The sequence below is a fragment of the Vombatus ursinus genome, unplaced genomic scaffold (genome assembly GCF_900497805.2).
Source record: "Vombatus ursinus unplaced genomic scaffold, bare-nosed wombat genome assembly UNPS02014830.1, whole genome shotgun sequence".
NCBI classification, from domain to species: Eukaryota; Metazoa; Chordata; class Mammalia; order Diprotodontia; family Vombatidae; genus Vombatus; species Vombatus ursinus.
In genome coordinates, this window is record NW_020954608.1 from 52,895,031 (window position 1) to 52,921,929 (window position 26,899).

At 40.9% G+C, this 26,899-nt stretch overlaps 1 protein-coding gene across 2 annotated transcripts in view; it reads right to left on the reverse strand.

Moving 5' to 3' along the window:
* The window catches only part of VWF (von Willebrand factor), a 202,486-nt gene that overhangs the window by 9,443 nt on the left and 166,144 nt on the right, over positions 1–26,899 (reverse strand). For both annotated transcript variants that reach the window (XM_027838876.1, XM_027838875.1), the window contains exons 39-47: positions 26,585–26,687; positions 25,477–25,551; positions 23,500–23,604; positions 19,247–19,452; positions 15,886–16,035; positions 11,004–11,114; positions 5,532–5,715; positions 3,688–3,728; positions 2,858–2,974 (exon numbers count right to left, since the gene is read on the reverse strand). In XM_027838876.1, coding sequence (XP_027694677.1) covers positions 2,858–2,974; positions 3,688–3,728; positions 5,532–5,715; positions 11,004–11,114; positions 15,886–16,035; positions 19,247–19,452; positions 23,500–23,604; positions 25,477–25,551; positions 26,585–26,687 — 1,092 coding nt within the window. The remainder of the gene's footprint in view (positions 1–2,857; positions 2,975–3,687; positions 3,729–5,531; positions 5,716–11,003; positions 11,115–15,885; positions 16,036–19,246; positions 19,453–23,499; positions 23,605–25,476; positions 25,552–26,584; positions 26,688–26,899) is intronic.

A 26,899-nucleotide genomic window follows, 5' to 3' on the forward strand; every position in this document is an offset into this window, starting at 1 on the left:
TAACATAGGTGTGTTGCACTAATTCACTTCTAAAGCCCCTCCTAGCTCAACATTTATGATCATCTATTTCTCTGTCTATCCAGTATCTAGCTAGCTTGCTAGCCATCTTCTGAGTAAGCCCATCTCCTTGTATAATTTGAGTTTTAACTGCTGAAGTTTTCTCTTTCTGCTCCCTCCCCAGTCCCTGGTAAAAAAAAAATAGATGGATGGATATATGACACAGAAAGAGAGATAAGATAAGATAAATGATAAATAGCACTTAAAAATGTTTGTTGATGATTGATTGATTAATCATGTATTTGTTGCTGAAGGAGACCTTGAAGATACCTGGTCCCACCCCTTCATTTTACAGATGAGGAGACTGACTGAGACACATTGAATGAATATCTCCATCCTATGGCTTAACCAGGTGCTGCAGAATTATACTATTAGAGATTAATTCCTTGTGGTCCTGAAGACTTCATGGTTTTGAAGACCCTATTAATATACATATAGATAAATGTGTGTGTGTGTGTGTGTGTGTGTGTAGAATTTGGCTCAAATTAAAAATTTTGAGTAAGGTAGGATAGCCTTTTGGGGTATGGTTGTGTTAGAGGATAGAGAAAATGGAGAGGAAAGGATGGTTTCAAAAAGAAATATAAATAAAATATATAATATATATATATGATGTATAAGAAGGTAAAATGTAGGTGGATTGAGAGGATTAACATAAGTGCTTTAAGAAAGGAATAAGGGAGGCAAGGAACAGAGTTGAGTTCAAACAGGGCTGACTTTCACGGGTTCTCAGACTAAGGGCATTGCTTGGTGACTCTGGGGAGGAGATTAGGTAATGAACACTTCTTCAGGAGGATAAGGACTGAGATCTGGAAGTGAGGCAGGAGGGAATCAAGAGGCCACAAGAATGGAGGTGACAGCTGGTGAGTTTGGAGGAGGAAGGTGAAGGGAATTCAAGTCCCTGCCAGAGGGTGAGAAAGTCAAAAGGAAGGGCAAAAAGGTGAGCAGAAAAAGATAGAAATGAATTTAGACAAAGTGAAGAGTAGAAAGAAAGGGAAGAAAAGGGTGAGAAAGAAAAAGGAGAAAGAGAGAGAATGAGGAGATGAAGAAGGGGGGAGAGAGAAAAGCACAAAAGAATATATTTTCAGTCTTGCATAAAGAAAACAGGCACTCCTGCCTTTCTCCTGCTCTGTTAAAGTGAACTCACAGGTGCACAATATGATTGAGGAATTTTTTTTTAAACCAAGCTGGGTTTCCAGGGTTATTCCTGATAGGGGGTATGCGTTCCATATGCTGCTCTACATGAAATAGGGCAGTACATAATGTGCTCAAACAGGAACCACTAAATCATCAGCAGTTTTTTTTTCTCTTTCCTCTTAGGGGCAGCCGCTTCCCCTCCTGCCGAGCAGCACCCCCAAACCTAAGCACAAAATATTTTTGTAAAAGTTCGCACAACCAAAATAACTGTCTTCTCTCCATCTACACCATCTACATCCAGCCTGCACAGCATAATCAGCTTAATCCTCTCACAAAACCCTTTTGTATAGGAAGTCACCTAGTATCTCCCCTCTAATACAGTCCCACATTGCCAACTGCCTATTGGACATTTCCAAATGGATTATCTGGGGGTATCTCAAACTCAGTGTGTCCAACACGGAACTCCTTGTCTCCCCACCCCCCACCCCTGCCCAAACTCTTCCCTTTCCCAATTTTCCTCTTACTGTCAGAGGCACCACCACCCTCCCAGTCATCCAAGCTCTCCATTTCAGGATTATCCTCAATTCCTTACCTTCACATACCCCATATATTCAATCCAATCCTTTGCCAATATGACTTTCTTTAGGAAAAAAATCTGAACATGTCACCCTGTCCCCTGCTGGACCAACTCTAGTGACTCTCTTGCTTTTAGGATTCATAACCTGGCCCCTCCTGCCTTTTCAGTCTACTTACCTTTTAATCTTTGCTTCACAGTTTATATTCCAGACCTACCTCCTACCTCCTACCTTGATATGGTATTCCATTTTCCATCTCCATGTCCTTGCACTGGCTAGCTGTCCCCCATGACTGGAATGCAATCCCTCCTCACCTATACTTATGAAAATCTCTGAGTTCCTTTAAGACTCAGCTCAAGTTATTTTTCCTAGTCTTCCCAGCTTTTAGAGCTCCCTTACTCAAACTACCTTGTCTTCATTTTGTATATATTCTGCATGTAAACATATGCATACGTGTCATTTTCTCCAGTGGAATGTAAGTTCCATTTGGGCAGGGTCTATTTCACCACTCTTTGTAGCCCCAACACTTAGCACAGTGCCTGGAATATAGTAAGTGCTTATTAAGTGCTTATTGATTGTTTGTAGCTTACTAATGAATTATTGTCTAAGTCACAGCAATCTCATCACAGCAGGAAAAGAATACAACTGAATTAGAACTCATGGCCACAGTAGTAAAAACTTAAGGCCTCATAGAATTTGACCATCTCATGCCCTGATTCCTTAGAGAAGGTGCCCCCATTTTCACTTTCATGGAGTCCCTAACCTACCCCCTTCTCACTTGGGAACAGGCTGCCTTTCCACACATTGATTCTATATTTGAAGATGACTGAGAAAGAAACGTGTATGCAAATATGTGTACACTGAGCACATTGTGGGCACACACGAAGTGTCCCTGTTCTATCTTCTACCCAGAGTAGATAGCTTTCTCAAACACAAACTGTATTTGAGAACTGGGGTCTGTATTGGAGAATGACCATGGACCATCAGTCCCTACCCAACCCCAGACCTCCCACATGCATGTAATGAGCATGCATGCGCACGCGCACACACACACACACACACACAGAGTCCCCTGGCCTTCCCTCTCTCACCTGGGGACAGGGCTTGCAAACAACCTTTCCACACACCAGCCTATACTTGAGGATGATATTGCTCTCCACGCTGCAGTGGCAGGTGGTACACTGATCCACCATCAGGCTGCCCCCTGGCTGGAATGAAACAAATCAGACATGAGGCTTGCATGTTCTCCCACTCTCTCTTTCTCATGACCAGGTATGAGTGAGACCAACATAAGTTAACTCCATCTCTTCCCTACATTATCTCAACCCCCTGCTCATTCTCCCAACTCCCTGCCCTTATCCCCTTCCCAAAAGAATGAGGATGGTAAAAGGGAGAGCTCCTGTTAGCCCCAATCCCGACAGAGACAGCTACAGGTGGCAGGAGGTCAAGGCTGTCCTGAGGATAGAGTCAGAAAAGCAGCTCACCGTGTACCTGGAGAAACTTTGGCAGAGAGGGAGTGTGAGATGTACATAACGACTGATTCCAGATGATTAATTGCAAGCAAAGTTAAACACCCCTAGTCCCTGAAATAAAGGGCTTAAAACAAGATGACAAGGGAAAGAGGAATGTAGGAACAATGGGGTTAAGGGTCAAGAGAATTAAAAAAATATAGTCCTGGAACTAATTCAGAAATACTAAGATGTGATCCCAAAGGAGAGGAAGCAATTGCCCAGACTGAGACCCTCAAGAGAAGACCTGAGGAATAGGTTCCCAGGATCCATCCTCCTTCTGATTCTAATCATATGTGACTTTGTGATATGAGATTTTCTAGCCTCACTTAAACCCTCATTCTAGCAGTTATGAAAGCCCATTGCAAGAACATGACCCTATTACATATACCCCAGAGCAGGCAGCATCTTACCCTAATGATGGTGTCATTGACCACGCAACCCTGAACAGGTTCTGCAGGAGGGAGAGAGAAAGAAGATGGGCATTAGTGCTCACTAGCCAAAATTCTGCAAGGCACCTCCTCCCTCTCAAGACAAATTAGTGGGATAAAGCAGGAGATCTGCGGAGCAAAAGATTTGACATTTGTCTTCAGCCCTCTTCCACTGCCCCTTTCCATGATTCTCCCACCTCATTTTCTTCTACTTTCCAAGTACCTTCATCCTACCTAGCTAGACTCAGGTCTAGCTACCCCTTCTGGTAATGTCCCAAAATTATCTTTTTGCCCCCACCAAAAACATTCAAAATATTCATCCTTTGGGGGATATACAGGGGTGCTGCTGTTCAGTCAAATCAGTCACATCTGACTCTTCATGACCCTATTTGGGGGTTTTTTTGGCAAAGATACCAGAGTAGTTTGCCATTTCCTTCTTCAGTTCATTTTAAGATAAGAAAACTGAGACAGAGTTAAGTGACTTGCTGTAAGGGAAACTGAGGAGATCCTCCCCAGTCCCTCACATGACTGCCTCCTGACCTGACATAAGGAATGTAATTTAAAGTTAGTATGTGTGACCAGGAGCACCAAGGAAACGGAACACCAAAGAATTAACAAACTATGTTACTTGGGCAGAACAACTCTTATCTCAAGAAATAAGTGTGTCCAAGGATCTGGCTTATCCTTGGACACACACATAAAATATAGGCATCTGGAGCTCTGGCCAAGTTCCCTTTTTGTTCTAAGGTTGTTTTCCTGCGATTTACATAGACATAAAAAGGGCCACTTGGGAAAGGGACCTTCAGAGGTCTTTGTTTCAGGGGACGCCCACCTCCGTTGGCTTTCCCAATCAGGACCCTGGTAGCTGTTTCTCTTGAAGTCTCCTCGGCGTCAGGGATGGAGCTCACCTGATTTGGTGAGTATCTTCTTTCTTTGTCTATTTCTATCCTTTCTTTGTTCTATATTGATTCACTAGATTGTATGCATATGTATATTATTTTAATTCCTACTTCTCTATCGCCTTAAGCATTATCAAATAAACTCAATTACTTGTTAAGTTAGCATCGAGCCATCTTTGTGTCTTAAGATCTGAACCTAAAGTAAAAGTACTGCAGTCCATAATCCCCTTTCGATTACACTTGCCCAGAGTCACACAACTAGTAAGCGTCTAAGGCCAGATTTGAACTCAGGTCTTCCTGACTCCAGGTCTGGCACTCTGTTCACTGCACCACCTAGCTGCCCTGGAGAAAGGCAGAATCAGCAAAATATGAAGAAAGTGCCTGAATAAACTAAGTCACACTGAGATGTGAATAGCTTATATCTCTTCTCAGGGATGCTTGCATTTTAAAATAAGAGGTTTGTTAACCTATACAAATGAAATCCCAATGGTGGAATTTCAGGCGCTGTGACAATGTCAAACAATTTCAGAAAATGTGGAAGGTCTTCCTACCATCATCCCAGTTCTTACAGTACCTGGAAAAAGTGGGAGATTTAGGCTCTGTCACTTATTACTGGTATGAACTTGGATGAGTGATTGACCTTCTCAAGACTTCAGTTTCCCCATTTACAAAATGAAGAGTTTGAACTGGAGGACCTCTCAGTCTCCTTCCAGCTCTGAACCTATGGTCTCATCATTTTGTGAACTATCATGAGAGTTAGCAGAGAAAAATAATGGGCTATATTCAGTCCTGGAGTGCTAGAAGGGCAAAGAATGTGTCATCCAGCAGAGGAAGGAGAAGCCAGAGCACCATCTCGAATACACACACACACACACACACACACACACACACACACAGGCAGAGACTCCAGCGCTCATCCAAACTGACCACAACGACAGGATGGGCAGCACTCCGTGGCCTGACTGCAGCTCAGCTGGAAGCCCAGAGGGCAGGTGGGGACAACTAGCTGAGGGCAGGAGACATTCCTCTGCTGGACAAAGACTTGCTCCTTCACTCGCACACACTCGTTGATGAGGCAAGGGTTCTCAGGGGAGTGCCATTGTGAGCCAACCTGTGGAGGAACAGAGTAGGCTGCATCAGTAAGTCTCTAGGGTGCAGTTTTCTCACCTACAAAATGGTGATAATGATATCTGTACCTTGCATCTCATAGGATTCTTAGGAGGAAAGTACTTTGTAAACCTCAAAGTGCTAAATAAAAATGAGTTTATATTATTCCATAATTTTCACGAGTGTGTGTGTTCTAATGGATAGTCAGCCACAGAGCCTAGAAGACTTGGGTTCAAACTGACACGCCTGGCTGTCATCCTGGGCAAGATCACGTAAGATCTCAGTGTTCCAGGGTAGCAACCCTCTCAGAACATAAATTTCAGAGACGTCATTGATTTGCATCGTTAGATGAAGTTTCTTCATGCAGACTTTCCTTATATCCATGAAAATTATGGTATAAGGTATAGTCCTTATCCCATATCACTAATTTTTATGAGACAAACCTATGGATTGGTAGCTATTGATGCCCAAGTGATCACCTGTTTTTGATAAGAATACTGCTTGTGACTTTTTTTTTTTTTTTTAGTTTTTAAATGTCTTTCCTTCCTCCTTGAAAATTGATACTAATGAGAAACAGGGAGTTGATATCCAACATAAGTAATGAGATAGTGAGAGAAACTAGCTCCCTTAATGAAATCACATCAGCTGACCCAGATAAACTACATTCTCAGGTCTGGAAAGAATTGACAGCTGATTGCTGAGCACTATAAGTAACATTTGAAAGATCGTGGAAAATGGGAGTGGTAGCACAAGATTGAAGGGCACAGTGTTGTCCCAATTTTCAAGAAAAGGAAAACAAAACAACGAGCTTGAATTTGACTTTGATTTCTGGGTAAAATAATAGAATAGATCACTAAAAAGATACTTAGTGAACATCTTTATAAGGAAATGGTGACTACAAAGAGTCAGCATGACTTCATCAAGAATATGTCACAGCATGAAAACTTCATTTCCATTTTTTTTAATTTTTTTTTTTATTTTCAGGCAATTGGGGTTAAGTGACTTGCCCAGGGTCACACAGCTAGTAAATGTCAAGTGTTTGGTCTGAGACCAGATTTGAACTCAGGTCCTCCTGACTTCAGGGTCAGTGCTCTATTTACTGCGCCACCTAGCTGCCCCATCATTTCCATTTTTAATCATACTATTAAACTAGTAGAGAAGGAAATGCTGCGACTATAATTTACCAAGATTTTATCAAAACTTTTCATAAAGTATCTCATACTATTCTTGTTGGGAAGATGGAAAGACATGGATTAGGTTACAACACAATTAGATGGTTTCAGAGCTAAATGTATGACTGGACTCAAAGAGTAGTTGTTGAGAGTTCAATATCAACATGGTGGGAAGTGTCCAATATGGTACCTCAGCCACCTGTGCTTGGCCCTGAGCTGTTTCACATTGTTATCAATGACTTGGATACAGGGATAGATGGTACACTCATCAGCTTTGCAAACAACAAAAGGCTAAGACGGAGACCTAATACAGTGGGTGATAGAATCAGGGTCCAAAAGGATCTTGACAAGCTAGGTCATTGGGGCTGAATCTAATAAGATGAATAGGAATAAATGTAAAGTCTTGTATTTGGGCACAAAAAAAAAAATCAACTCCACAAGTATATGACAGGGGGAGCATGGATAGAGAGCAGTTGTTCTGAAAAAGAACTTGGGGTTTTAGTAGGCTGCAAGTTCAAGTTCAACATGAGTGTGAAACAGTAGCCAAAAAAAAAAGCTAATTTAACTTTCAAGAATAAGAAAGTGATAGTTCCACCATGCTCTGTCCTTATCAAACTTCATCTGGAATAGTATGGTCACCACTGAGCACCATGCTTTAAGAAGGAAATTGATAAAGTGGAGAGATTACAGAATGGTGAAGGGCTTTGGGTCCATGGCTTATGAAGGTTGGTGGAAGGCACTGGGCATGTTTAGCCTAGATAAGGGAAGACTGAGGGAGAACACAAGAGTTGTCTTCAAATGTTTGAAGGGCTGTCATATGGAAGAGAGATTAGTCTTATTCTGTTTGGCCCCAGAAGGCAAAAACAACAAACAGGTTTAGCCTTGAGGTCAAGAAAAAATCCCAATGATTAAAGCTGTCCAAAAATGGAATGAGCTATCTCCAGAGGTAGTGAGTTTCTCAAGAGGTCCCATCCTCCCTCCTTGGAAGTCTTTGAGCAGAGGCTGGGATCACCACTGGTCAGGAATGTAAGACAGGGAATTCCTTTCACATATGGGTTGGATTAAATAGAGGCCACTTGAAGCCCTTTCCAACTCTTAAATTTTGTGATATCATGATTTGTTAAGTAAGTGATCATTTGTAACTTTGGAGATAGAATAATATTTGTTCTGCATTGTCAGGATCAAAAAAAATGGATGTGGAAACACTTTCTTTTATAATCATATAGGGTTATGTAAATGTTAATGTAAGCCAGTGGGGTCAAACTCAAATAGAATTGAAGGCCACTAAACTACAGGCAGCTTATTGACTTCAAAAACCACATATTAACATTATCTGTGTTGAATTGTATTTTTTTTTAATTTTGTTAAATAGTTCCCAATTACATTTTGATCCAGTTGGACTGGAGTGTTGCTGCTGCTGGTTCAGATTTGACACCTCTGAAGTAAATGAAAACTATACTAAAATGCAGCTGAACTCAGATTCATTGCAAAGACCAGTCTTGGTCCCAGAAAACAGGGGATGAAACACTTTTCCTTCCTCTCAATAAATAATTGTGGGACCACACATAAAGCATGTTGGATATTTGGTCAAATATAATTTCTTTTCCAGTTTGGGTCTTTAATAAATGTTACTGATGGCTTTAGTTCATACATCACTGTCATTTTCAATAAACCCCTTGCCACACAGTGAGCATCCTCCTTTATAACAAAGAGCAAAACCAACCAACACAATGAATACAAACTTACAACATTCCATACCCATAGTCCTCTACCTTTCTACTGAAACAGGGAAGGTCTGCTTTATCAACTGACCTCCAGAACCAAGATTAGTGATTATAATTATTCCATCATTCAAGTTAAGTCTCTCAATTCACATCATTGTTTTCATTAATTATATTGTTCTTCAGGTTCTATTCACTTCACTATGCATCAGTTCGTGCAATTCTGCCCATGATTCCCAGAATCCCTCGTATTCATCATTTCTCATTGCACAATAGGAAAAGGGGAAGTGTGTATATAGTACCTACTATATGCCAGGTACTGTGCTAAGTGTTTTACTAATGTTCTCACTGGATCCTTGTAACAACCCTATTATCCCCATTTTACAGTTGAGGAAACTGAGTCACACAGTAAAGTGACTTGTCCAGGGTCATACAACTAGTAAGTGTCTGAGGTCACATTTGAACTCAGGTCTTAGTATTGTTGTTGTTGTTCAATCACGTCTGACTCTTTGTGACACCTTTTGGGGTTTTCTTGGCAAAGAAATTGAAGTGGTTTTGCATTTCCTTCTCCAACTCATTTTATAGATGAGGAAACTGAGGCAAACAGGGTTAAGTGATTTGCCCAGGGTCACACAGCTAGGAAGTATCAGAGTTCAGATTTAAACTCAAGTCCTCCTGACTCCAGGCCTGGCACTCTATCCACTGCACCACCTTGCTGCCTGCTAAGTCACCTAGTCTCCAGTAATATCTGATTACTTTCATATACTACAATTTGTTAGCCATTCTCTAGTAGAAAGATACCAAGTTTTGCCTATCCATTTGGTTTTGTTTAATATTTTCTTTGTTATTTGGGAAGACTCAGTGTAGAGCAGCCCTTCCTAAACTGTGGGTCACAATCCCATATGGGATTGCAAAAAAATTGGCAACAGGAAAAGGTTTCTGAACACTCAAGGACTAAAAATTAATTAACAATCAAATGCGTAATGAATGCAAGGTATTTCTGGCAGCACTTGCCCATGTTGCACTGAGCAACTTCACTGCAGCCTTGGTTCTGAACACACAGCAGGCGCACTTTGCACTGCACATGCCCTCAGACCACACAACTCCAACTAACTGCAAAAAGGAGTCATGAGTGGGAAAAGTTTAAGAAGCTCTGGTGTAGGGGATGGTTATAGTCAGAAAAGACTGGTCATAAAAAAACTAATGTCAATTAACACCATACCACCCACCCAAGGAAGAGGCAGGATAAAGGTATGGAGGCAGGGTTTTCCTAAGCCCCCAAACCCACTCTTCCCCACTTAGTGAAACTGAACAGTGACCATCCACAATTTCTTCTGATTTTAATACCACAGGGAATCCCAGTGCTCTGAAGGCAGCGGTCACTCACCTGCACACTCAAAGGACCTGGGCCACCCCTGTCATGAAAATGGGGGCTCCTTCCCTACTTGACCCAGCACTATTTCTGGTTCCCTGAGCCTCTCCTAATGTTATGATAGGATTTCCTAGATTAGGGCCATCCTGAGGTTGCAGTCACAGACATGATGTAAATTAGGCCTACGTAATCTGTGGCCCACCAAAGGATTTTGGGTGGCCCATGAAAAATGTATAGTATCCCCTACATTTTTCATGGGCCACCTGAAATTCTTTGGTGGGCCACAGGTTATGTAGGCCTGATCTAAATAAAAATGGGTTTGGTGAGGTTTAGAATCTACATGCATCTTTTTGAAGGTCAGTGCTAGAAATCAGTCATTATAACTCTGTCATTACTCAGTCATTACTCAACTAAACTCATTTTAAATACACTCAGGTCCAGAGTAAGAGGTACTATTATTATCAGTATCGTAACTTCCAGAGATAGAGGGGCTAAGTATTGTGTAGTGGGGGGGGGGGGGGTAAGGATTGGAGGATATAATCCAGACTGGAATATCTAGACGAAAGGTTCTTCACTTTTTTGCATGTCGTGGATCCCTTTGGAAGCCTGTTGAAGCCTATAGATCCCTTCTCAGAATAATGTTTTTAAATGCAGAAAATAAAATTGATATGGTTACAAAGGAAACCAACTTTTTTGATACAATCGTCAAAAAAATTTTTTTTAAGTTCACAGATCTCGGGTTAAGAACCCACGATCTAGACCATATTGGCATTCCTCCTACAACTGTAGTTCAGCAGCACTTCCCTCAAAACTTGTATCTTCTTCACCCCATTAGTGTCTGACTTCCAACTCTATCTATTGGCAAACTATTGGGAGAGGACATAAGGCAAATGACTGTTTTCTTCTTTCAGGAAGAACAATGGTACTTGTACCAGGTATAAAGAGGAGGAGGAGAAAGAAAGTATACCTGTCCCCAATCCCATCCCCGTGTTTTCAAATTCATGCTCATGTTGACCTCAAGACTTACATTCTGCCAATGAATGTCTGAGTCTCCCCGGAACGAGCCGCCCTCCACCTCGCAAGCTGATGGTAGGCATCTCCCACAGCATTCACCTTCCTGAGAGACATAGGTGAATCCCTGGAAAGAGAAGGAAAAGGGAGGTGCTAGTAAGAGGAACAAAAGTAGCAACATGGTATTCTCATCAATCAACAAGTCCATTAAATGCCTGCCATGTTACCAAGCACTGTACCAGGTGTCGAAGAGACAAAGACAACAGTGAAATAATCCCTGCCTTCAAGAAGCTTACATTCTATCTGGCAAAACAACATGCGATGGTATAAAAATTTTCAAAATATATGCAATATAAGTGCTTTTGACTTATGCTTAGTTCTGTGGAAGGCAAGAGGATTTCAAAGAAAACCCTGGCTTGACAATAATCATCACCATCATTGTTATCAGAATGGTCCAGAAATATTTATGAACCACCTACCTTGGACTATGCAACCCCCAAATTCCATTTCAACTCTAAGACGCTACCTCTAAGTCACAATAGTAACTGCATCTCAAATTCAACTGAATTTGTCTTAATTTATTCATATATTATCTTCACATCATGAATTACAAAGTTAATTTAAGGACAATTTAGTTGTAGTGCTGCTTATTCCAATTAGTGTGACTAGTCCTAAGCTACTAGTCCTCAGTTGTCCCAGGTGCCAAAATCACTAGTCACTTATCTGCCTTGCTTTTCCTCAAACACACCATATCCACTAGTGCCTCTTACCTCTCCCTATTCACCAACACTTAGAATGTCAGACCCTCCTTTTTGTTATTCATATCTAACACATTCTTTAATCTCACCTCAAATACAACCTACTTCCTGAAGTCTTTTCTGATTGCATCAACCCATGACATTATCCTTCTCCTTTTAGTTCCCACAACACCAATCACTTGATATCTATCACATAATCCCTTAGGTTTCAGGCTAATCTTTTTGTGCCCTTTCATGCAATAAACTGTAACTTCTCTGAGGGCAGGGAGCTTGTCCTATACTCCTCTGTATCCTCCTTCAATATTTAGCACTGGCCATTTTTTACATTAGGTTCTTAAATGAGTTGGTTGGTTGACATAAACGTACAGACAACTGAACCAAAAAAAAGTTAATGAATATACAGAGCTATGGGTAATTACTTTCACCACATGAAAGCATTAAGTAGGGGGCTACTAACTGAAGGGGAATTGCTAGAGTTTCACATTCAGATAGGATGATTTCACTGGGGAGGAGGTTACCAAATCTCAGAGCTGGAAGGTAACTCAAAAGTCATTTAGGCCAACCTGCACTTGAAACATGAAGCTTGTATTAAATACACTCAACAAAAAGTTTCTGGTCTTCTATTTGAAGAATTCCAAAGACAGTAAACTCACTACTTTATTTCACTTTGGAACAAACAATTCTAATTATTTGGAAATACTCCTTCCTAGAACTTCTACCCATTTCTCCTAGCTCTTCTTTATGAGGCCAACCACACAGCAAGTATTCTCCATGATAGGTCTTCATATTTGAAAAGCTTAAAAGAGTATCATGTCTCCCCCTGTTTTCTCTTCCAAAGAATTAAATACCCTAGTCTCTTAAGCCAGGCAACAGTATTCTCCTTTAATTATTTTGCGCAACATGAGGAGCTGAACCTGAGACCAGGGTTAAAATATTAAGGAAGTTCTCAGTGCCACCTTTCACAAGGGCATGGCTTAGAGAAAGGTGAGAAAAAAATCAACTCAATCTCTTCCTTCAGAGATCCAGGTTGTTTAGAATTCTGCAGAGTTCATTCTTCACTGAGAACTAAGTGACCTGTCCTTATTAGTGCCACATTTAGAATATCCCCTCTCATAAATGTCAAATGCCTGGGGTCCCAAGATCCCTGGATTCTGTTCCCAATTATTCTACTGCAATCTACATGTGGTAGAGATACCACAGCCTCCAGAACATCCCACCTAAGCATGAGCTAGGGGTAACCAAGCATTTGTCCATTTGCCTATGGGATAACAAATCTTTCCAAAGTGAGCCAGCCTGACCAGTGACCTAGCATCACAGGCATTGGCCTGGCCTACCCTTCCTACACCTTACTCCTCTTTATGAACTCTATCATGCAACCACACATTGCCTATCTGATGTCCTTCAACATAGGATGTTCCATCTCCCTTTACTCCCATCAGCTCTGACTTTTAGAAGCCCTAACCTCTTTCAAAGCTCAACTCAGGTGATACCTTCTATATGAAATCTTTTCTGATCCTCCCAGGTTCTAGGGCCTCTGCTCTGAAATTATCTTGGATTTCCTTTGTATATATTGTGTATCTGCTTATCATGACCCCTGCCCCTAATAGAATGTAAGCCCCTAGAGCATAGGGATTATTTTGTTTTTGTCTTTGTAATGCCAGGCACATAATAGGTGACTAATAAATGCTTGTTAGTTGTTCAATATCCAGGTTGTTCAATTTTGCTGAGGGGATGTACTCTGATATCTGCCTCTGAAAGTACAAAATGATAAAGATCATAGAGCTAGAGTTAAAAGGGAGCAAATCTAACCTCTCATTTACCAATAAGGAAACCGAGGCCCAGGGCAGAGGGAGGGTTAAGTGAACTGCCCAAGGTCACAGAGGTCATAAGGTAAGGAAGAGAATTTGAAGCCAGATCCTCGGCTGCCACGCTCTTTTTTGGTTGCACCATATTGTCTCAATTACTTAAGCAATGACGTCTTTGTGTATGTTAGAAGCCAAGAAGGAAGGACCCAGAGCTGTGCCTGGTCTCAGAGCAAAGTCCTCACTAGGGAGCGAGCAGCCACAAATGTTCAGAAGCACGTACATGCAGGATACATTCTATTCTCTCAACACTCCCCTAGCCTTGGGACTATCTGAGTAATTGCCCATTATCCTTCATATTAATGTACCACTCTCTGGAGGAGTTACTATGCTCAGGAGGCCTTATTGAACTGCACAGCATCTCCTTGGGACTGACGATCAACCTCACTCTTGTCACGTGGGAACAGGAGGCAGAGAGAGGGACCGTGATTTACCAAAGGGAGGACACCGTAACCTTTTGGAGCTATGGCATCAAATCACATGGAGTGTTAGAGCTAGAAGGAATGTTGGTGCTCAGCTAGTATAATCTCTTCATTTTACAAACAAGGATTGGGTCAAATAGATCATCTTCACCTTATAGAATTTAGCGAAAAAACTTAATACAGATGCTCTCCAAGGCATTGAACAAAGCACAAAGAGTGCTTTGTTGGGCTAATTGCAAGAATTCACCTTTGTCTGGTCTAATTATGGCCCCTTTTTCTCATCCCCAAACCAAGACCCCATTGACCCAATGCTGTTATCACCAGTCTCCTCACTGTTATCATTATTATTATCATTTATAAAACCAACATAATGTGAATATTGTTCCTGTTACCCACACCTCTACACCTAGCATTATTATAAAATCTCACATAATAATGTACTTTAAGTAATGCACAGAGCCCAAACTATCATTTCCCTACTAGCTTCTCTTCCTTGGATCTGGTATTTTCAGATAACATTTAGATTTGACTCAGAGCAGAGTCTCTCCAATATTGACTCAATAGCCTTAGCACCAGAAGATCACCTAGTATTTTCATCAATCACTCAACAAGAACATTAAGTATCTACTATGTGCTGGGTACCATGCCAGGTGTTAGAGAAAAGACAAAAATTTAACAGTCACTGATCTCAAGGTGTTAGTGAGTGAGGAGGTGGAGGGAATGGAATAATGAGTAGGACGTATGAGGGAAAAGTGGTTGAAATAGAAAGGGAAAAGGGGGTATTCCCAGATTTTTTCCATCCTTCCCATTTCTTTCTTCTACCTCCTTTTCATTTCATTCTGAACTCAGAGAGGCTCATGTTTAAACTTCAGTATTTTGGCAGATCTGTGATTTCAGAGGGCGTAGATTCCACCACCACTGACATAGAACACAACTCTTCCATGCCTTAGTAAGCAGTTTCCATGAGCTGCCACGGCCAAAAATTGTTTTCACCCGGCAAACAACATTTTACTGCCTGTTGGACACCGTGATCTGGATGTCCCTTAGACATCTTAAATTCAACATGTTCAAAATCAAACTCATTATCTTTCCTCCCAAACTCTCTCTTCTTCCTAACATTCCTATTACTGTTGAAGGTAGCACCAACCTCCCAGTCCTTCAGACTCAAAACCTTATGTCATCCTGGACTCATCACTCTCTCTTGCTCTCCATATCCAATCTGTTGCCAACACCTGTTGGTTTTACTGTCATAACATCTCTCTTATAGCATAGTATCAGGCACGCAGCAGGCCCTTAATAAATACTTATTGACTAATTGATGATGATTCTCTTTGAACCTGTCTAGTCTAGTCTTCAGAAAACACAGTCTATTGTTTAGCCTGCACGGGAAGCCTCTCCGGCTTGTCAAGATCTGCCAGAGCTTATGCTCCCCTAAGGTAGCCTTCGAGAACTTAGGGTTACATCCAAAGCTTTATGAGTCATCAGAGTAGTGCTTTAGTTCATCTGGACTCCCATAACTGGTTCAAAATTTGAAGAGGGATTTAACTAATGCTGAATATAATGGGAGGATGGCCCAACATTTCTTTTCCTAGCTAGCTGCTTTTTTACCCAGCTACTATCCATATTCCAGCCTTAAACCCTTGCCCCACATTCCTTCTTTGTCCCTCTCCTTCTGCCCAGCACATCATGTTGTACTTCTAGTAATTGCTAAGGACTAACGGTTGTTAAAAGGATGCTGAACAGAGAAAATATGCACAGTTTTCAATTCAGGGACTTTTTCACTCCCTTACTAGAGTCTTCTCTTTATAAAGGTTTACTGCCCCAGCCCAGGGATGCCCACCTGGTGCCCTACTTACCAGCTGGCAGCTCTCCTCACAGGGTTTCTCAGAGCACTCGGCCACATGCAAGCCCACGACGGCATCCTCCATCTCAGTGCAGGTGCAGGTTTTGCAGCCTTCCTCCCAGAACTGCCCCACAGGGTAGACAGTGCCATGGTGCACACAAACCTGGAGGCATAAGGGTTCAACTTGTTTATACCTAGAATGAGCTAGAGGCAAGATGGAGCAGCTTTAACCAATCATGCTAGCTAAATTTCAAAAATGCCAGACCAGGGGTGGGGAATCTGCGGCCTTGAGGCCACATGTGGCCCTCTAGGCCCTCAAGTGTGGCCCTTTGAGTGAATCCAAACAGAACTTCAGTGAAGTTTGGATTCAGTCAAAGGGCCACACTTGTGGATTTACAGCAGGAGTGGGGAACCTGCAGCTTGGAAGCCACATGTGGCCTTCCAGGTCCTTGGGTGCAGCCTTTGGACTGAGTCCAAGTTTTACAGAACAGATCCTTTTATTAAGGGGATTTGTTCTGTGAAGTTTAGATTCAGTCAAAGGCCCACACTTGAGGACCTAGAGGACCATACGTGGCCTCAAGGCCGCAGGTTCCCCACCCTCATGCCACACCATTAATTTGAGTTTCCAAAGACAACTGCTCTTTCTGCATCTCCCAACTCTAACCCCAAAAAGGACACATAAGTAACCCTACAGAGGAGCAGACTCTGTGGGTTACATACACTGGTTGGTACCCTTTCTAGTGAAATCCAACCACATCAAAGTTCCTGCCCTCAAGGAGCTTAGGATCTAATTGGAGAGATGACATATGCATGTGAACAAGTTAAAAAAATTCATTTATTCATTTGGATGTGGTCAGACCCCATCTAGAGTATTGTGCTGAATTCTAGGCATCATAGTTTAAGAAGGATGTCAGTAAATTAGAAAGTAAGAATCTTGAATCTCTGTCATGGAAAGATCAGTGGAAGGAACTGAGAATGTTTAGTGTGGGAAAGATGCGACTCAGGGGAACATGATCATTCTTTTTAAGTATTTTTATCACTCAGCAACCAACATTGTGCTATGATGCTCTCTGAACTTGACTAGGCTGGTCCTCAGATAACACATACACAGTCATATGGGTCCTGTTGGGCCCCAGAGGACAAAACCAGGAGCAACGTGTGAAAATTCCAAAGAGGCAAATTTCAACTTGATGTCAGGAAAACTTCCTAACAATTAGAACAAATCATAAGTAAAATGGGCTGCCTAAGGAAGTGAGCATTTACCTCACTGGAGGATTTAAGCAAAGGCCGAATAACTAATTTTCAGATATGTTATAGTCTAGATCAGGTATAGGTTGAACTAGATGGGCACTGAGATCCATTCCAAAACTAAAATTCAGAGAATCTATCATTCAGTAATCCATCAAATTGTCATTGAGCCTTACCTTACTATATGTGGGCAGTTAGGTGGTGCAGTGGGTACATCACCCGGCTTAGAGTCAGGAAGACTTCTCTTCCTTAATTCAAATCCAGCCTCAGACACTTAATATCTGTGTGACCCTGAGCAAGTCACTGTTTGTCTCAGTTTCCTCATCTATAAAATGAGCTAGAGAAGGAAATGGCAAACCACTCTAGTATCTTTGCCAAAAAAAAAAAAACAACTCCAATGGGGTCACAAAGAGTCAGACATGACTGAAACAAGTGAACAACAACTTACTAGGTATATGTGATACTGTGCTAAATATATGAGAGATACAAAAAAGTATGAGCAATCTTCTCACACTTAGAAAGCCTATGTGTCATAGCAAATAGGACAGGGATGGGGAACCTGCAGCCTCGAGGCCACACGTAGCCCTCTAGGTCCTCAAGCACAGCCCTCTGACCGAATCCAAACTTCACAGAACAAATCCCTTAATAAAAGGATTGGTTCTGTAAAAGTTGGACTTTGTCAAAAAGCTGCACCCAAGGACCTAGAAGGCCACATGTAGCCTCAAGGCTACAGGTTCCCCATCCCTGACAGAAGCTCTGAATTTTTGGCTATGATATTCCTGGGTGTGTGTGTATAATTTGAGGTTTCTTTCAGGATGTGACCAGAGATTCTATTTCTACTTTGTCCTTTGGTTCTACAAGTTCTGAATATTCTTTTGTGATTTTTAAAAAATATGCAATCTAAGGTTCCCCATCCCTGGTCTAGATGGTATCTAAGGTCCCTCCCAAATCTAACCCTCTAGTTCCTCAAATCCTGCTCTTCTCTTAAGAGACCTTGCTAAATCTGGCTCCTGCTTCTTCAAAACATATTCCCATATTCCTTGGGTTAGAACATTCCAGAGAATTCATCATTTTGCCTCCAGAAGAGTCATATATCCCAGGCAACTAAATGCTTATTTTACTGGAAAAATAAGACAGATTTCATGAGCTCTCAGATCCCTTCCAACTCTGGAATTTTATGCTTTCCCTCCTAAGGAGCCCCAAGAAAAGATAGGCCATAGACTCCCTCAATCACTTGTCAGGGGTCCTTCCCTGAAAATTCGGATTGCTGAGATCTCTGGTCCAAGAGTCTGTGACTCCCAGTTCCTCCTATTTCAGTTTCCTTCCAGTCTTCCCTTCACCATGAAACCTTTTTCTTAATTCCAGCCAACACAATTTTTCTCCTTCCTGACTTCTCATCACTTAATGTCAGCATGATATAGTTTATTGGATGATTCAATTCAGTTTAGTCAAGTCAAGGTAGCAAGTATTTATTGTCACTATGTGCCAGGCACTGTGTTATGTTAAACACTGGGGATATAACAAAGAGCAAAAACAATGCCTGCCTCCAATGAGCTTACAATCCAGTGGGGAGACACACAAACAATGATGTACAAAGATATAAACAGAATAAATTGGAGAAAATCTCAGAGGGAAGGCGCTAGCATCAAGAGGGACCAGAAAAGTGTAGTATTTTATTATTTATTGACTATATTGCCCTAGATTATTAAGCAGTTCATAAGCTAGTGCAATAAGGATAATACCTAAACTCTACTTCTCTGAATCTCCCATCGGAAGGTGCTTTGAAGATGGTAACCATTCAGTAACTACCAGATGAATGAAGAAATGAATTGTTTCCTAATTGGTTCGTGCACTTGCCTCTTCAACTAGGCTTTAATTTCCTTAAGGACAAGGACCTTTTCTTCAATTTATTTATTCTATGTCTCCCACAAGAACCTGTAAGTGCTAAGGATATAGTAAGTGCTCAGAAAAAAAAAATCTGTTGCATTCAACTGAATTTCTATTTAAGGTAGGGACAGAACCCAAAGGTCCTGATTATATGATTATCCTCAATGTAGAGACCAAGGAATCAGATTGAGGAAGACAGATGCTGAATATTAGGAACACAGAAGCTGCAGACACCTTACCTTGTCAGGGATGCAGGTGGTACTGACACAACCACAATCATTAGTGATGGAGGAAGACAGGTAACCCAGGGGGCAGCTCACAGTGGAATTGAAACAGCTGCAAGCACATTCGTACTCAACACAGCATTTTGTCTTCCGGGGACTCAACGTCCGGTGTGGAGGGCATGTAGGGATAGACTCATTTTTACACTCCTCCTCCTTGCAGGCTGAAAAGATGGACAAACACAGAAGGAATGCCACCGCGCTCACCGTCTACTGAAAATTTCACCCAAGGATAGTTGGCAATGTGATGATAACGTAAAGTCTGAGCAGAGAGTGTGCCCAGAATATTAAATGGGTGATGTAAATGATCATGGGCCTCTCCAACTCAGAGTCTGAAAGAAATTAAACAGGACCTAAAAGAAGCTAAACTTCAGGGAAGTGAGGATTTTAGTCAAAATTGAAAGCATAAAATCACCTTCTTCCTTAACCCCAATAACATCTGTCCTTTCGGACATTACTGAGGTTCAGTAATATCACATGAATTATCTCTATGACTCTGGAAGGACTCAATAATATGATTAATTATTAGAATAATATAGAATAATTAGAATTTTTTTCAAGATGATCAGTTATTTGAATCTCCTTAGAAGGTTGCACTAAGTGATTTTGATGTTATTCATAGACCTATATTTCCACCTTCATGTTACTGATCATTTTTCCCCTCTTTTACTCCCTCTCCCTCCTTTTATACCTCCCATCCCCTGGCCCATCAAATTCAAAACCACTCTACTAATACCATCCCTGTATGCCATGCCCTGTGTCTACCTTCAAAACAAAAGATCCCCTTCTCCCACCACCCAAACACAGATTCTTCAGTAAAGTCGATATCTGAATTAGCAGAGTATGGATTCTTCTGGGTTGGGGATTTCTATTCCCTGATAGATTTCATTTTCTTCTCACTCTACGTCTAAATGATACTTTCAGATGCATCCAGATTAAGAACTGATAAATAGAAGTAAGTATAGGATGATTTTATGTACATACACATTTGTGTCTAATGATAGCCATGGGGGGGGGGAGGAAAAAAAACCAGAAAAAAAAGAAATTTACGTGATAACTTTATTATATATTTAAAAGGAATAGCAAATTGCACATAATAGATTTGCAGTTTCATGTACAAACATCTTTTTTATTACACTATGTAATGGAAATGCTTATTTTATTCCATAAATTAAAAATAAAATAAATTAAAATTAAAATAAAATAAATGATACTTTCAGTCCACAGAAATCAAGTCGTTGCAAATTCTCAGAGCAGTGAGGGAATTAATTCTTGATTCTGTGTTTTATATTTGATTTTATTCTGTCATCACATTCTGTATTCTATGTAATAAGCCTGGGCCTCTTCTCTGTCTCTGGACAAAGCAGCTCATATGTGCTAAAGCTCAGCCTCCGCCTCTCTGAAGAGAGATAGCAAGGGTACAATTGCTGCTCGTTAAAGAAAAACTCTGTTCTTGATACTCCCATAAAACATTGTCTCAGCATTTCCTGCAAGGTTTGTAGGGTAACCCTGAGAAGCTAGGACTACCTGACCTTGTCTCATCTATAACAATTAAAGTGGTCTTATCTAATTCCCCAGTGGCCAGTAAGCCTGCCCTTATCAGAAACCTCATCATGCAACTAGGCCTCATAAAATTCACAAAGGCATTTCTTAGAAATAGAGAGAGGTGGTCAGCATTCCACCTGGGGCTGTGCCTGCTTTCTTTGATGTAAACAATAATTTCTCACCTCTATAAGGCTGGCCAATTACATGATTTTTGTTCTGTTTTTTGTTCTATGCTTATAAAAAAAATATTGCATCTTCAATTTAGGATCTCTTGGCCAGAGGCAGGGTCATTAGACCCATTCTTTATTATCGGTTGCATGCCTCTGTTAACAAATGATATCTTGCTTGGAGAATTGCCTCAGTTTACCTCTTTGTTAAATTTCTTTCATGACAGTAGGTTTACCTGGGAGCTAGAGAAAGAAGTTAAAGGGGGGAGCAAGTAATTTTTTTAGAGGAGAGAGAAGAATTTATCTCTCCCTTCAGACCCCTGCATGAGAGCAGAGCAGTCCACCATGTGACTGTGAAGTAGCTAATATATGTCCCCTAGAAAATTCTTACTTCTTTTTGTCTCACTTTCCTTTAGAAGGCAATGTGATACAGTGGAAAGAACAAGGATTCTTGAGTCAGAGGATTTGAATTCAAATCCTGCCTCTGATGCTTAGAGGGTGACCTTGGGCAAATTACTTAATATCCCTAGTCTCAATTTCTTCATTTATAAAATGAAGAGGTTGGACAAGATGGCCTCTACAATCACGTACAGCTCTAAATTATCATCCTATGGTCCTGTTAACCTCTAAAAGAACATGTTCTAGCCAGCCATCTACAAAGACTTCTATCTACAGGGACAACCACCTTGCGCAAGGGTTTGGGTACAGATACTTCCAGGAATAAGAATAGAAAGGAGATTTTAACAACAACAACAACAAAAAAAAAAAAAAAGCCTTTTTCTCTAAGATGAAAGAATATTCATTTCCTAGGGGGCAGGAGAAAACAAAGCCAACATGGATTGCATTTCTTATTCCAGTGGGGGTCCAGCCCCATACGGGCTATAACATGACTCCAAGACATAGGTGATTCACAAAATGGAGGGTGGGAAGTTGGATCACATCCTACTCTACGTTCAATAGCCAGTCTCCTGGATTATCTCCAACACAACTACATTCTCTCACTCCACCTCCTCCCAAGTCTGTGTGAGCTCCCAGTTTCTACCTTTCTGTCCTGGCATGAGCACCTTAGGACAGTTTTAACCTAACCATGACCTGTCACTCACACCAGCAGCTGTGCATGTACTGTTGGGAAAACAACTCCTTCCCTTTCCCTAGAATACACAACTATGCTTTCTGGATCACCCAGCGGCTGCAGTGAGAGCCCCTCACCTGCCTCAGTATGTCCTAGGTGGCTCTGGGATCTGGGGCAGTGGCCAATGAGTAGTAAGAGCACAATATGGGAAGACATGAGTTATAATCTGTATCCCAGATCTCATTAGCTTTCCCCAAATCCTCCCTTCTTCTGAAACTCCCTGTTATTGTCCAGCAAAACACCAACCTGCCAGTCATTCAAGTGCACAACCTCAGTGTCATCTTGATGCCTCACTCTCACTCACCCCACATAGCTAATCAATGACCAAATTTTGTCATTTCTACCTCCACAGAATCTCCCGTACATTTCTATTGTAGGTGATCTTTTGCCTTATCTCGGCCAGAATTATCTTGCCTGGAACCAGGTCCCCACACTAGTTTCTAGATATCTCCACATCATGCCACTATGCATGTGACCCTCTTATTCCAACTCTTCTTTCTTTATGTGTTGTTTTCCCCCATTAGAATATAAGTTCTTTGAGGACAGGGACTATCTTGCATGCTTCTGATTGTGTCTCCATCATTTAGCATAGATCCTGGTTCATAGTAAATGCTCATTAAATATTCTGTCATCTCTCTATCTATCATCCATCTATCTATTTATCTATCTGTCTGTCCATTTATTGTCTGTCCTTCTACCTATTCATATATCTATCTATCCATCTGTCTATCTATCTAACCTTCTCTCCATTCACACAGTCATCAACCTCCTTCTGGCCCTCATTGCCTGTTGCAATAGGTTTCCAATTGGCCTCCCACCCTCAAGTACGGGAACCTCCCTAACACTCTACCCAGGAGTGAAGCCCCCACAGATTTTCTCTGTATAGCCCTTCACTGAATAGGAGTGGTTGGATCATTAGGAGACAGTGGAGTGTGAGGGAGGTTCCTAGGACTACACAGAGCATCAGAGTTAGCTAAAGTACGGGCACACAAATTTCCAGAATAAAATGACCCAAGCTTCTGGGAAGCAGTTTGAGTTTGGACAATTGGTACATTTGGCTTCCCAACCTTCAGAATATTCCCTTGGTTTCAAACTTATTCATAGACAACTGACTCCTACATTCATCTCAATCCCTTGAATATCTAACGATGCACAGTTACTCAGATATCTGATCTAGCCTGGCCTTCAGAACAGATTTGCTTTCCTTCAATCTTGAATCTTACTTCTTCCACTCCAGAAAAGGGTTAGCCTTTAATAGCATAAATGTACCCTCCTCTCAGTCAGGAATTTCCCTAATTACTGGCTCAGGCAAGCTGTATCTCACAACCCAGGACCCTCACCAAAAAAGACTAACCCAAATGCCTTACCACAGACATAGTTTGGTCTGCATTCCCCTGGGTTGGTCAGCACCGGCTGAAGACCATCTTCACAGTGAGGCACAGAGGGCAGATCACAGCTCTCTGGGTCACAAACTAAAGAAAAGAGAAAAAGAAAAGAGCTAGTTAACAGCAATAGGCAGTCCTTAAGATGCTCTAATTGAACTAATAAGTGACTTAGCATCAGGTATTCAGTGCCTAATATTGAAGGAAACAAAAATACCTAAATCCTAAGTCCCTAGGAAGCTTATAATTTAATGCCAGAAGACAGGATAGACTAGCACTCAAAAAAATGAAGAATAATTACAGAGAAATTCAAATATGTGTATATACAAAGCATAGTATAGTATTTAGTTTAAAAATTATTTAATTTAGATTGTTGAGAACTAAAAATAAATTAATTAAAATTTTAAAAAAATATTCTAAACAGAAAAATGTATTTAATTTAAACTACCAATTTGGATTTTCTAATCATTTAAATAAGGGCTGGCTTAAATTTTACCTTTCTTTGTGTAATGGGGGAAGGAGTACGTAACTGGCCAAGGAGGGACCAGTCTTCAGAACAAGGTACTTTTCCTAGTACCAACTCACTTGGAAGTTTGGTGAGCCTGCTCCTGAACAGGCATAATAGAAGGTCCCTTTGTCCACATCAAAGGATGAATAGGTAGGTGTTCTGTGACTGTTTCCTATCTGTTTAATGTATGGTGATGAAAAGCCTTGCAATGGACTGCCAAGCCTGAACTGAATGTGTACACAAAAGATAGAAATAGATAGAAGTACTCTCTCTCTCTCTCTCTTTCTCTTCACCCCACCCCGTCCTTCCCTCCCTCCTCCTTTTCCCTCTTTAAATGTGTAGTTTGGGACTCTAACAGCTAAACATTTTGTGGCCTTCTTTATATATGGAAATGTTCACATTTATTCATAATTTTCAAGTTCATGAAATAAAAATTTTAAGGAACCTAAAAGAAGAATGCTAGGTGGACCCCCTATGAAAGATATATGGGAAGAAATGCTCAAGAGCTACATAGTATGAGAAGGTATAGATGGATGTGGGGAGGTAGCATTAATAGGTGGAGGATTTGAAAAAAAATCTCTTGAAGGCACCTGTTCAATAAGAATAGTTCATATTTACATAGTATTTTAAGGTTTAAAAGCACTTTGCTCATAAGGCCCTTGTGAAATAGGCAGAGCCAAGTTTAATAATTTCCTTTTATTCTGACATCAATCACATTAGCTATTACTCCCAGCTTTGCTTCATCCATAAAATTGGTGAGGATGCCTTCATTGAAGTAAGTGATAACAGTGTTGAATAGAAGTCTGCCCAGGGCAGACTTCTAAGCAATTGAATTAAAGATTCAGGTTAAAAACAAACCATTAATCAACAATCTTTGGGTATAGTTGTTAAAAGATCAGTAAATTCCTTTAATTGTGTAATTATATAATTCATATTCCACTGTTATATCCATAAGGATATCGTGAGGGACTTTTTGTTAAATGCATTGCTAATACTACGCATGTTACATCTATAGCATTTCCTTCATCTAACAACTTAGTATAGCTATCAAAAAAGGAAATGAGGTCAGTTTGGTATAATCTGTTCTTAGTGAACCCATAATGGTTTGTGGTGACCACCACATTCTTTTCTAAATGTTCACCAACCATCTGCTTAATAATTAGTTCTAGAGGTTTGCTAGGGGTCAGGCTTACTGGACTATGCTTTCTAGATATCAGACTTACCAGCCTATAATTTCTATAATCAGTTTTTTCTCCCTTTTTTAAAAATCAGAATAACATTTACCCACTTCCAGTCTTCTAGCTCCTTTGCCTTTCCCTGTAATTTCTCAAAGCATAGAGTCAGGGGCTTTGAAATTACACTTGTCAGTTATTTCAACACCCTGTCATATAATTTATTAGGCTTAAAAACATAACCTCAGTGAATTTATGAGACATCATAAATTAGATACATACCACACTCATACTCTGGGCAGCACTGGTCTGGATTCTGATGCAAACGGGCTACTTCACAGGGACCACAGGTGGTGGCTACAGGTAAGGAGGTAAAGAAAGCATGTTAAAAAACAGAAAGAAAGAAAGAGAGAGAGAGAAAGGAAGGAAGGAAGGAAGGAAGGAGAAAGGGAGAAAGAAAGAAAAAGAAAGAAAGAAAGAAAGAAAGAAAGAAAGAAAGAAAGAGAAAGAAAGAAAGAAAAAGGAAGAAAGGAAGGAAGAAAGAAAGAAAGAAAGAAAGAAAGAAAGAAAGAAAGAAAGAAAGAAAGAAAGAAAGAAAGAAAGAAAGAAAGAAAGAAAGAAAGAAAGAAAGGAAAGAAAGAAAGAAAGGAAGGAAGGAAGGAAGGAAGAAATAAAGGAAGAAAAAAAAAGAAAAGCCTGGCCTAATTTAGAGAAGCTATATGTTGGAACAGGGGATCAAAGGAAGCAAACAAGTCTTTTTCCATGGACTTTTTGATAAATTCAATGTATAATTAGCCCTTAAAAGAAATATGGAGCCATGGGGCCAAGTCCTAGAGAAATCATGCAATAGAACCAATGACAAAGTAAATCTCTTCTTGTGTTCAGCTTTCCTATGGCTCTGTGTATATAAGATGAGTGTTTGTTGTATATGAAGAGAGTGGTGTCCTCAGAATTAGGTTAAGGTAGCAATAAGTTAGCCATTGGGCTGTGGAAACAATCATTGTAAACCAATACCTGCCTTCAAGGAATTTTCATTCTACTGGTTGAAATGGGCAAGGAAGTGCAAAATATAAGCATACACAAAATAAATACAGCTTGGGTGAGGAATTCAAAGTCTCTTGAAGGCGTCTGCTCAGTAAGAATATTTCACATTTCTACATAGCCCTTTAAGGTTTACAAAGCACTTTCTTCCCAAAGGCCCTGCGAGTTAGGCAGAGCCAAGTTTAATGATCTCCTTTTAAAAGGCTCAGAGAGGTTGCCCAATGTCACACAGCTAGTCAGTGGCAGAACCGGGACTCCATCTTGTGACCCCTGAGTCTAGTCCTCTTTCCGGCATACCGTAGTGTCATAGCATGCAGGGTATAAAGAGGTAGTAGACTAGCAGACTCACATCTGGCTGTATGGCAAGGCTGGGAGGTGCAGTTGATCTTCCGGCTGCTGAGACACATGCAGATCTGACAGGGCTGGCCAAAAGGCACCCACGTTTCCATGTACTGCGTGAGAAGTGAGAAGCAGTGAGATCCCTAAAGTACAGGTCTGACCCTGACGGCCCACCACATACACTCAAAAAAAAAAAAGAAAAAACTCCAGCGGCTTCCTATTACCTCTAGAATCAAACCAAACGCCTCTCTTTGCCATTTATAGCTCATTACAATCAGAGGCCTTCCTGTCTTACTCCATAGTCACATTATTCTCTATTTGCACA